Source organism: Mandrillus leucophaeus, unplaced genomic scaffold (genome assembly GCF_000951045.1).
Source record: "Mandrillus leucophaeus isolate KB7577 unplaced genomic scaffold, Mleu.le_1.0 Scaffold1672, whole genome shotgun sequence".
Lineage (NCBI taxonomy): Eukaryota > Metazoa > Chordata > Mammalia > Primates > Cercopithecidae > Mandrillus > Mandrillus leucophaeus.
In genome coordinates this window covers 38,046-50,268 of record NW_012101668.1, presented here as the reverse complement: position 1 = coordinate 50,268, position 12,223 = coordinate 38,046, and the positions used below count along the sequence as shown (strand labels likewise).

Below are 12,223 nucleotides of genomic sequence, written 5' to 3'. Positions count from 1 at the left end.
TCTTTAGCTTAATAACTAGTAGTTCTAATTTGGTATTTTATACTCTTAGCACACCACACAAATGAGTGATGAGGAAGAGGATGATGATGGCTGTGACCTTTTCGTTGACTCCGAGAAGGAGGAGGAAGATATTGAGGACATTGAAGAAAATACTAGACCTGTAAGGAAGACTGTAGTTGCTATCCCTTGGCAGGGTTTTAGAACCAATGACTTGTTTCTTTTATTGTCACTTACTTTGTACCTCTCTCATTTTTGCATATTTGTCATTTCATTTCCACTTTGGAAAATAATGGCAACCTTCTCAAATTGCCTCACAAGTACCACTTTCTTGTCCAGATATTATGGTTTTATGAGTCAGATCATTCAGAATATGTCTGGTTCCAGAGTTTGAAGACTGTAGTGGTCCTGTCTCTCTGCCCCTGCACTTTTTTCTTACTTTCTTATTTGGATTTTTAAGTATTAAAGTGAAGTATTAAAAAAATAAGGAAATAAAGAGCATCTCCCTTTGAAGGAACATTTTATGAGTCCTGTTCCTTGGGTGAGCTGTGTAGGGTATATATGTTTAAATTCATTTAATTAAACTGTTTTCTCCTCAGTTCAATTTCTTTGCTCTTGTATACACAACGTTGTTAGGTGTCCAAACTTGAAGTGTACTAGTTTGTTACAAAAAAGCAATTCTTTTGATTTCTCCTGCTGTAGAAAAGAAGCAGACCTACATCGTTTGCTGATGAGCTGGCTGCCCGCATCAAGGGGGATGCCGTGGGCCGAGTGGATGAGGAACCTACAAGTGAGCCCCAGACGCACTGACGGGGAGTCGGGGAGGGGTAGTGCAGGGCCCTCTGCTGGCTTCATCAAAGGCGGATTTCCCTTTTTATTAGTAATTACTATGGCAGAAGAGGCTTAAATTGTAGCGCTTATTCCTTTTTTGGTTAGTGGACTCCTTTTGATAACTAAACACTGTGGACCCACAAGAAAAACGTACATGTGCACATGTAGATAACACTTTACATATAATTTCAGGGGATTAATGGAAACCAGAGAACGATGGGTAACAGCTTAAGAATTCCTGTCTGAATATTTACTCCTGTATTTTGAACAAATAAGAATGTGCTATATAGCATATTCTAGTTATATAACAGAGTAGAAAGATAACATAATAATTCTTTCAACAAATACAATCCCGTTATGCACATGAGCCTGGTATGAAAGCAGAAGCCTTCGGCCGTACAAAGAGACTCTTGAGTGCCCACTATGGGCAGGGCAGGGGGTTCAGTGCTTTGGTGAAGCTGAGATGAAAGGCAGATGTCTTGCTCTTAGCTGTGAGTTATGAGGATGACAGATGTGGAAAGAACCAGGATGTGTATACTTAGGGAGGACTTAGTACTATTAAAACTGTGAACTATTCTTCAAGCCTTATCCTCAGGAGAAGCAAAACCTCGGAAGACACTCAAAGAGAAGAAGGAAAGGAGAACTCCTTCAGACGGTGGGCCTTTTCCCTCAATTTTGTTATTTTAGGAGCCCTTTGACTCAAGATTGTTGCTTACATAAATCATAAAGTGCTGCTTTACATGCTGTTTTCCCTCTGACAAGTGGGTCTGTCTCCATTTACTTTGCTAAAGCCCCTGGGCTGGGCGCAGTGGCTCACGCCTATAATCCCAGTGGTTTGGGAGGCCGAGGCGGCTGGATCACGAGGTCAGGAGTTTAAGACCAGCCTGACCAACATAGTGAAACCCCGTTTCTACTAAAAATACAAAAAATTAGCTTGGCGTGGTGGCAGGTGCCTGTAGTCCCAGCTACTTGGGAGTCTGAGGCAGGAGAATTGCTTGAACCTTGGAGGCAGAGGTTGCAGTGAGCCTTGATCACGCCACTGCATTCCAGCCTGGGTGACAGTGCGAGACTCGGTCTCAAAAACAAATAAAAGCCTCGGAAGGCATGTTTTGGAGTGCTGGGAGGAGATGTGGGTGTGGGGTAAAAATTCCTGTAGAGATTTGGTTTATTAGATTTTACAGCAATCATTTCTTGTCTTTCTAGAATTCTTTAGAAGTATAGAAACTTAGGGATCTCTAGCTTTTGTTTTCAGTAAAGGATACACCAGGCCTTTTCCTGTTGAACAGCCATGTCCATTACATTTCGCTTGTCCCTGTGTCAGTCTGCAGATCCCTTTGTTTAGTCTGCCCTTCCTTCCCCCAGATTGGTGGGGAAATGGGTCTTGAATGTGACATCTGACCTGAATGCTTGCTTCAGAGTAAATCTAGATCCAGGGTGCTGACCTAGAGAATGAATGCTGTCTGCTGCAGGCATTGACAGACTTGAGAGTGGAGGCCCAGAGAACCTTTTGAGTGTGTCAGTGGACTGTGCCAGGGGTTTAGTGTGAAATTCGTCAGACTGCCTCACGCTTTGTTAAATAGGGTCAGATAAACTCCATGCCAGTTTGGAGACGTTGCAGATTGCCAACCCGGGAATTTGAGTTCTAGACCCATCTTTAATGCTCTCTGCAAAACACTGCTTTCTGTTTGCTAGATGAAGAGGATAACTTATTCGCACCTCCCAAGCTGACCGACGAGGACTTCTCGCCATTTGGCTCTCGAGGCGGCCTGTTCAGTGGGGGCAAGGGGCTCTTTGATGATGAGGACGAGGAGGTGAGTCCATGGTACCCAGCAACACTCCCTGCAGCTAGCTGTGTTGGGGGTCCACAGGGAAGAAATAGGCTTTGTTTACTGGGGGAAAAACAGCTCAGTTGGAAGTTGCTTCTAGTTTCATATTTTGGGACATTTTGAATTAAGAATCACTGAGTGAAAAATACCATATCCTTCTATCCTTTGTTAGGTGAGGAGAAGATATGCATGTGTTAATGTGAATAATTTACTAGGTGATTGTTTCTTGCCTTATCTGTTGTCTTCCGTGTTTGTTTTTAATTCCCGGACAGGCCTAAATTATTTTAGGATCTGATTTTACCGTAGTTACCACTTTGCAACTGATTTTCTGACAGAGTAGTAAATATGTAGCTTTAAATCTTGTGGGTTACTTTTCCTTAGAAATCCTCAAATGCAGCTATGCTTTCTCCTGGTTTTTTTAATTCTTTGTCATATACCTTATTACAACCAGAGTGACCTCTTCATGGAAGCCCCCCAGGATCGGCCAGCTGGAGGCTCTGTTAAGGAGGGTAAGCTGGGGCTGGTCAGCTGCGTCTCGGTGTGCAGAGTTCCTTCTCACTAGGAGATGGAACCCCAGGGTTGTTCCCAAGCCTCGTTTCTGTGTTAAGCAGGAAGCTCTTGTTTTTACCTTGGTCCAATTGAAAGTAATTCATCTTCACTAATTGATGTCTTGGAAAAAACAGAGTACCATCTGTAAACCCGTATCACAGTCCTGCCTGTTTGTTAGGAGACAACTCATAAAAAGTCAGATAAGAAAAGTACCCTAGAGCAGTGTTGGGGATGGTTTTCATTGAATGAAGTTTAATTTCAAGAAACATTTTTAACATTCTCTATAAAAGTTGGAGACCAGTAATTCCCCAATGCAGTGTGCATTAAAATCTTCTGTGCAGTTTTTGTTTTTTTTTTTTTTGTATTTTTAGTAGAGACAGGGTTTCACCATGTTGGACAGTTGGACAGGCTGGTCTTAAACTCCTGTCCTTAAGTTGTCACCCACCTCGGCCTCGCAAAATGCTGGGAATACAGGCATGAGCCACTGCACCTGGCCCATTTGTGCAGTTTTTTAAAAACACAAATACAAATATATTTTTTAACATACAAATGTTACTCAATAGGTTTATGGTAGTTCTCCGGACTTGGGAATTAGTGATTCTAAGTGCCGAGTCTTCCCAGCACCCGCATCAGAGCTGGGCCTTGGAGGCCACTCCTTGTGCTTGCTGTGTGGGCTGCTAGCCTGGCTCTGCTCTGCTTTCTGCTGTCCGTGTTTTGGCATCAGTGACTTGTTTGGTTCCCCCCTTTGCTCTTACTGTCTATATTTTTTTACTGACGACTCACCTTTTTGCGGTTCTTTTTTACTTGTTCATTCTCATCCACCTGGAATGGGTAGAGCTGGAACTGTTTGGGGGAACCCTGGTCGTTCTGTCCCTGCCTCTGCCAGCTGTGCTCACCACCTCCCTTGGTGTCCCCCAGCTGACCCACTGCTGTGACTTGATCACAGTCAGCATGCTCTTCCTTTGGAGTCACAGCTCAGATTTTGTTAATCCCATGAAAAATGTCCTGACATCGGGAGAGAAGAAAATACTAAAGAATTTTAAAATGGCTTGTTCAGGAAAAATTAGTTTCCAAAGGTCTGGTAGTAGCTGTGTGTTACATTGCACACGTTTCAGGAAGAAAATAGCAAGGAAAGTTATTTCCCTTGTGAAATGGTTATCACTTGCTTTCTCACTCTAGAGTCTTCCTCATCCAAACCTGGAAAGAAAATCCCAGCAGGAGCCGTTTCTGTATTTTTAGGTAACATAACTTAAGGTTTGTTTTCTAAAAACTACACAAATACTGTTTTTTCATTTTCAAAATTATCATTTTCTAAAGCCTGGCTGGGGACGAGAAAGCACCTGGGAGCTTCAAAGGGCTTTGAGCAGCTTATAGAAAGAGCTCATTTACTGATGGTAGCTCTTATTCTCCTAGAGCTCAGTGGCCTTGGACTTTTTTGTTTGTGAATGACCTGGTGATTCTCCATGGTGAGATGTTCTGTAGCAGTAATGGATGGAGGCTATCTGGCCCCGTTAACGCACTTTGTGGATTAACTGAAATGAAAAGTTCTTGGTGGGTGATAATGATTTTCTGTAAATCCAACAGGCGCACACTGGCTCACAGCTGTGGCTGTCTTGTCCCTCCGCCCACAGGAGACACGGATGTGTTTGGTGCTGCCTCCATTCCATCACTGAAGGAGCCCGAGAAGCCTGAGCAGCCCACTCCAAGGAAAGGCCCCTACGTTCCCCCTCCCACTGGCCTCTTTGATGATGATGATGATGATGACGACTTTTTCTCGGCACCCCGCAGCAAATCTTCCAAAACAGGTACGTGCTCCCGCCTCTGTTTCTGGGACTTCAGCCAGAAAAAGAATGTTGCCTAAAAAGGACTTAAGCTCCCCTAGTTTTGTATCTCTTATAGTACCAGAATCCCTTCTCCAGCATTCGTGTCATTGAGCTGTTGTGTCTGTACTTACATAGGTGTGGTGCCTGGGAGGTCTGTTTTGTGAACCAATCTTTTCTGCTCTGTAAGCTGATTACTATGATTATTTTCCTTATAGAGAGCAGAAATCCTTTTCCCTATAATTTTTGCTTGCAATTTCCAGTTCTGACCTTTTGTATTGTAAAGTTTTAATCATACTTTCTTCCATCCGACCTTAGTTAATTACATGAGCTACAATGTTGCATGCTGGCCGTTTAGTTCCCAGCTTCTCTTCTCTCTGCCAAAATGCTCGGGTGGCCTTGGTCTTTCCTCAGATGATGGGGTTTTCATCCCCTTGGCCACTTTGGCGTTCTCCTTCCTTTTCCTCTTAAATGTAAGTCCTGTGTTCCTGAAGTCATTTCTGTAAATCATTTTTTTTTAAATGTGCAGATGAATCTCCCAGAGGCTTTTGTCAAAATGAAGATTCCGATTCAGTAGGTCCAGGGTGGGGCCTGAGAATTTACATTTCCAGCAAGCTTCATGGTCTGTAGATCACACTTGGAATAGCAAGACAGATTCGTTGACTGCTTTTCTGGAAAAGAAAGGTAGCTCCCTAAGGTGCACAAGATTTTCAGCAAGTTGAAAAAATAAAAAAGGATGGTATAGGAATAGATGGAACTGAATATATTTAGAAGCAGACTGTCTGGACTCACTCTCCTTTTCAAACGTTAGATGTAGAAAGTAAGGATGGAAGCCAAAGTGTGAGGGAAAACGATAGCCTAGTTGATCTAGAAAGAGTGCAAATGGATACAGAATGCACGCAGGTCTCAGTGAAGTTGACAGTGAGTGAAGGTAGTAGTGCTTTTTGTAGCTCCCCAGGACTCTCACTTAGTGGATATCTTTGAGAACTGATTTAGAATCACTAGTAAATTGATGCTGCTTTCTTTGACAACTGCTATTCTCTTCGGACATTCATGAGTCAGTGACCTCATTTCAGCAACACATGCCCCATTCGGTACAACAGTGCTTATGGTGGTGAAGATATTCATCAGTAGGGTAAGCTGTGGCCCTTCTATTCAGTGGAATATAGTACAACTGTTAAAAGGAAAGGGTCTACGCTTGTTGACTTGGGAAGATTTTATAGGTACATTAAATGGAAAACACAAATGGTAAGACACATTGTTCAAAGTATCTTCTTATTTATAGCCTTTTTGTAAATAACTAAAGTTAATTCATTAGTACATTCTTTGGGGGAATTAGAAGCATGTATGCTGAGCTGTTCCCAAAGTCCATCTTGTTTGAGTAGACGGGTGGGATTATGAGGGGATTTCAGTATTTGCTTTTATCTGCTTTTGTACAGTTTGATTTTTTTAAAGCAGGAGCCAAGCCCTCATTTCTCAGATTCCTTAGATGAGTAACTTGGTGGCCCTCTTAAATGATCTTTCTTCCTCTAGGTCTCTCTTCACCATGTAAGCCAGTCCAAGCTACTCTAAGCACAGGTGATGTCTGCTTGGATAAGCATGTCACCCACGTGGTTAAACTATCTGTTCTGTTTTTCAACTGAGCTGTTACTATGCTCTTTGAAAAATTCCAAGGGAAGAGTATAGTTTCACTTACTATTTCTGTATAACTAATCAAGAAACAACATAACTTTTTATATTTATTCTTCGGGAGAGAAGAATTTTTTAATCTGTGAATTTTATGATAGGATGTTTGATCTTAGTGTAATTTTATGCCTTGGTATTTTTAAAGGCAAAGTCCAATCCACTGCCAATATCTTTGGTGATGAAGAAGGAGATCTGTTCAAAGAAAAAGCCCAAGCATTGCCAGAAGCCACTGTGAGTCAGACAGATGAAAATAAAGCAAGAGCAGAAAAAAAGGTGAGCAGGAGGGAAGAGTTAACGCAGGAGCATTGATCTGTGGCGTTTTAATAATTCATCCGGAACCCAAAGGGAAGTATTGTTCCCTTTCACGTTCATATTGAAGAACTTCAAACAGAAGGTGGAAAGAATATTGCAGTGAACACCCAAATAACTACCACCCAAACTGATCAGTTCTTAGGGTTTTGGCAAATATTTTACGAATATAAACCTTGTTACATATCTATTTTTTTCCTGAACTATTTGCATGCAAGTTGTTTGAACTGTTTGCTGCATGGAACTGTTTGTGTGTAGTCATTGTGACATTCTACCCCTAAATATTTCATTAAGCCTCTCTTGAAAAGACTTCCATATAACCACAGTGCCATGATCAACAGCTGTGAGACTAACAGTAATTCTATAGTAGAATTTAATATCTAGTCTGTATTAGAATTGCTTCAGTTTGCCCCAAAATGTCTTTGTAAAATCACCCCAACAAATAGAATACAGATTTAAAATTATCTCGCCTATAGTATTGTAATTTCCTCTCTTGTTCCCAAAATGCCGTTTATAGCAGCGGTCCCCAACCTTTTTGGCATTAGGGACGTAAGGAGAGTACAACTTGCAACCTAGATCCCTCGCAGGCAGGGTTCACAATAGGGTTTGCCCTCCTGTGAGAATCTGATGCTGCTGCTGATCTGACAGGGGGAGGAGCTCAGGCAGTAATGCTTGCTGCTCACCTCACCTCCTACTGTGTGGCCCGGCTCCTAACAGGCCATGGACTGGTCTGGGGACCCCTGCTTTATAGTATTTGTGTGTGTGTGTGTGTGTGTGTTTTTTAAGAAGCCCAGGATTCAGGCAGTGTGTCTGCATTGCATTTGGTTGTCCTGTCTCTTTGATCTCCTTAATCTAGAGCAACACCTCCCACATCTTTTTTTTTTTTTTTAATGTCGAGCCACTTGTCTTGTAGAATGTGTCACACTGTGAATTTGCTTGATTATTTTCCTATGAGTAGATTCAGGGTCAGCAGTTTTGGCAAAAATACAAGCAGACAGAGTTGTGCACTTCCCATTGGATCATCTCCCAAGACACATCAGGTCCACTGTCTGCCTCATTCAGACACGTTTGTCACTTGGTTGTTAGGGTGCCCACCACACTGCTTCACTGGAAAGGATCCTGTTCTCTTTTGCCATTGATAAGTTGATCTCTAAAGTGATAGTTGAACACAGTGTGAATATCTGTTATCTCCCAGCCTTTCACTCAGTGTTTTAAAAATCCATTGATGATCTTTTCCTGAATCGGTTAACCTGTTAGGGAGCATAAACCACTGCTTTTTAAATTCTGTATTTCTTATTAGTTGACATTTTTCTGAAAGAAGATCTTTCTTTTCCCCTCCTTCCCCCATTTTTATTATCCCTTTGGGATCATGGATTCATTCTTCAGTGTAAATGATAATCCGTTACCATCATTCTTCTTCTTTTTTTTTTTTTTTTTTTTTTTGAGACAGGCTCTTGCTCTGTTGTCCAGGCTGGAGTGTAGTGGTGCAATCACAGCTCACTGCAACCTCAACCTCTTGGGTTCAAGTGATTCTCCAACCTCAGCCTATCAAGTAGCTGGGACTGCATGCACACGACACCATGCCCAGCTAATTATTGTATTTTTTGTAGACTCTGGGTTTGACCACGTTAGCCAGACCATCATTCTTTTGATGCTCAGATTGACCTGCGTTTGGGCAGTGCGTGTGTCCCCAGCAGTCTTTAAGCCCTTCTGACTGACCATTCACTGCTGTCCCGCACAGCTGGTCCCTCCTCTTTCTACAGTCTCATCATGTCATGTCCTGGCTGTGAAACCCTGACTTTCTCCTGCCCACCACCTAAGGCCCAGCATTCAGAACCTGGCAGGCCCATCAGGCAGCCTGCCTTTCCATGCCGTCTCTCATTGCATATGTCCCATCTGTGCACCCATTACCCAGGCAGTGTGTCCTGCCCCCCGATACACCAGATGTGTCCTCTTTTTGTCTTACTGTTCTCTTAACAGACCCCTCGGCTTGGTGCCTATTATAGCAGAGACTCCTTGCATTTTCTAAATGGTTGATTGAGTAAACCCTCTTTTCTGGGTATCTTATTTGTTAATGCTTAATTTTTCTTTTTCTTTTTTTTTTCCCCAACAAAGGTTACCTTACCTTCCAGCAAAAATCTCAAGCCCTCGTCAGAAACAAAGACTCAAAAAGGCTTATTTTCAGATGAGGAGGACTCTGAGGTATGGTATTCTTTTCCTTAGTTGTTGGTATTGGTCTATGAATATGACATAGAAACTATTTCTGAATCAGGTTTTTCTCAGTGGAGTTGTAAGACTTTTTGTTAAGTACTCCAGTTCTTTAAAAATTATCTCTAGAGGTCAGGAGCTGTGGTTCATGCCTGTAATCCCAGCACTTTGGGAGGCCAAGGCAGGCGGACACCTGAGGTTAGGAGTTTAACACCAGGCTGGCCAACGTGATGAAACCCTGTCTCTATTAAAAATACAAAAGTTAGCCAGACATGGTGGTGCGAGCCTGTAATCCCAGTTGCTCAGGAGGCTGAGATAGGAGATTCACTTGAACCCGGGAGGCAGAAGTTGCAATAAACCAACATCACACCATTGCACTCTAGCCTGGGCAACAGAGCGAGACTTCGTCTCAAAATAAATAAATGAATAAAAATAATCTCTTGAGAGCTTAGGGTCTTTAGAAAGCAATATGTTTACAATACTTTTCACTTTTGGGTTGGACTGTATTTACATTTCCTGTGATGAAAATACTCTCTCTTTAGGATGCTCAGCTTTTAGACTATGAATGGGCTCATGATGTGATGAGGAGCTTGCACCAGAGTGGAGGTCACCGTGCTCCTTCCTTTATTCACATTCTCACTAACTGGACCATGGCTTAGTGCTGTAGCGGAAGGATTCTGGCATAGCCATCTGTCTTGTCGAGACTGAGACCACTAACAGACTGTGGGACCTGGTTCACAGGTTGCTTCAGTCCCTCCAGGCACCTTAGAACCACCTCTCAGAATTTCACTGCTTTTCCTGAGTCTCTCAGGCCTAGGTCATCTTAGATCTAATTTTAAGTTAGCCTTGTAGGAGATCAGAGACCTGTATGAGAATGTAATGGGAAGTAATAAGCCCCTTTTACAGAAAATATGTGGACATGGCAGAAACTTACACGTATTTCAAGAAATTGTGGGCTCTAGGTTAGGCTCTCACGGTTGGACTTTGCACTCACAGCAAGGATGAACGTGAAACCCTTTGGAAGTAGAGTGATTGCCCTTGATGTAAAGAATACCTTTGAGGCTATTGTTTCACTGAAGGCTAGTGTACAAAACATGGGAATTAACCAGAGTCCAGTTAAGTCACAACCCTGAACCCTGAGAAACAGCATGATGGGGCCTCCACCATCTTATGCTCATGGATCCCGTGTATCACCCACACCTGCACCTCGGGGTCTTTGCACCTGCCCCTGCCACTCTGAGGAATGCTGTTCCCAGAATCCAGCTTGCTTCCTCACTCTTTCTCTGTGAGGCCTCCCTGACGAAGTACACACAACTGGAAGCCTGCTAGCACATACCACACTGTACTCCTGGTCCCCTTTCATGTTTTACTGTTTACCACAGCACGTGTTGCCAGGGACAATGTATATTTACTTATTCTTTGTCTCTACTTCCCACTAAAGTAAGTGCTATGAGGGCAGGACTTTTTATTTCCTGTTTGTATCCTTAACAGCCTGTCCTTAATACCAGTGCTTGGCATGTGATAAGCCATCCAGTAATTGTCGACTAGACAAGAAAACCAAATGTGAGCAATTGCAGTGACTTACGAAGTGTTCTGGTTATTTGTTGCTGTGAAACAACTTAACTCCAAAACTTAGTGGTTTACAACACCAATAGTTTTGTTGTCTCACAGTTCGAGAGGTTGACTGGACTTAGCTAGGCCATTGTCACTGAGGGTCTCTTGCGTCTGAAGGTGGTTGGGCTGAGGATCAGCTCACTCCTATGTCTGGTACCTGGGCACTGGGGCCCCTGGGACATCTCTCATTAGCTCTTTGTGGCTACCAGCATGTAGTCAGGGAGGCCGGGCCTCATCCATGCTGGCTCAGGGCTGTAGGGGAGATTCGTCAGAGAGAGCCAAATGGAGGCCATGTCGCCTTCTGTGTTCCAGCCTTGGAAGTCAATGGTGTTCCTTTCGCTTCATTTGTTGATCAAGATGATCACAATGGCCCATCCAGGTTCATGGGGAGGGGCCGTAAGCTCCCCTTCTTGATGGTGGGAGTGTACATGAACTCTCAGACTTGTGTGAAAACCCTCCCAAAGGGTTTGCCCCTTGTGTGTCATCGTAGAGTGAATGTTTTTATTGGATATTGTTGGGATTCTGAGGCAAGGAGAAGTAAAACTAAGGCAGTCTAAGAGTTAAAGCTTTGGACCCGAAGGAATGCGTAGTGATTCCTTTCTCTATATCTCAAGTGTGAGGCTGACACTTTCCCTGTGAAGTCATTCTGGAGGAACATATTTGAGGTAATGGAAGTGTGTTTTTTTGCAGTACCAAGAAAGGTATTAGTTAAGGGTCCAAAACTGTGATGATGACATTTGTTTTTGTTGTTTGCTTTGGTTTACTTTCATTTTCTTAGAGCAGCAGAACCCTTTCTCTTGCCATTGTGGAACATGCAGGAGGGGCACGGGATGCCTGGAATTCCCCTTATGGCCTCTTCAATCTAAGTAAACCCATGGGACTCCGGGGAGCACAGGGGAAAACCACTGTGTGGAGGAGATCTCACTTAGTGAACTCGTTAGGTCTATATTTGAGGAGTAGACATCGACTCCATAATTTACAAAAGAAAAAAAATACTGTCCAAAGAGGTCTTAGAAAATATGTTCTTGGCCTATTTAATTTGTTCGGCTCTTATGTATTGAAGTTTCTCTTCCCAAGGGAATAGATGTCCCATTTTATGTTTCTACTTCATGTAGCTCAATTTGCAGGTCTTTCTTTGCAGGATAAGCTGATGTTTTATAGCATTTTGACCATTTCTTTATTTTTATATTTTTTACTTTTTTTGAGGTGAAATTTTATCTTTTTGCCCAGGCTGGAGTGCAGTGGTGCGATCTCGGCTCACTGCAACCCCGCCTTCCAGGTTCAAACAATTATCCTGCCTTAGCCTCTCGAGTAGCTGAGATTACAGGCACCCACCACCACACCTGGCTAATTTTGTGTTTTTAGTAGAGATGGGGTTTCGAC

At 42.9% G+C, this 12,223-nt stretch overlaps 1 protein-coding gene across 1 annotated transcript in view; it reads left to right on the top strand.

Annotated features, from left to right (window-relative positions):
- The window catches only part of LOC105537024 (WASH complex subunit FAM21A), a 67,934-nt gene that overhangs the window by 25,063 nt on the left and 30,648 nt on the right, over positions 1-12,223 (top strand). The window contains exons 6-14 of the mRNA XM_011976506.1: positions 50-160; positions 700-787; positions 1,412-1,483; positions 2,521-2,639; positions 3,106-3,163; positions 4,383-4,442; positions 4,835-5,008; positions 6,855-6,982; positions 9,134-9,220. Of these exons, the coding sequence (XP_011831896.1) occupies positions 50-160; positions 700-787; positions 1,412-1,483; positions 2,521-2,639; positions 3,106-3,163; positions 4,383-4,442; positions 4,835-5,008; positions 6,855-6,982; positions 9,134-9,220 (897 nt within the window). The remainder of the gene's footprint in view (positions 1-49; positions 161-699; positions 788-1,411; positions 1,484-2,520; positions 2,640-3,105; positions 3,164-4,382; positions 4,443-4,834; positions 5,009-6,854; positions 6,983-9,133; positions 9,221-12,223) is intronic.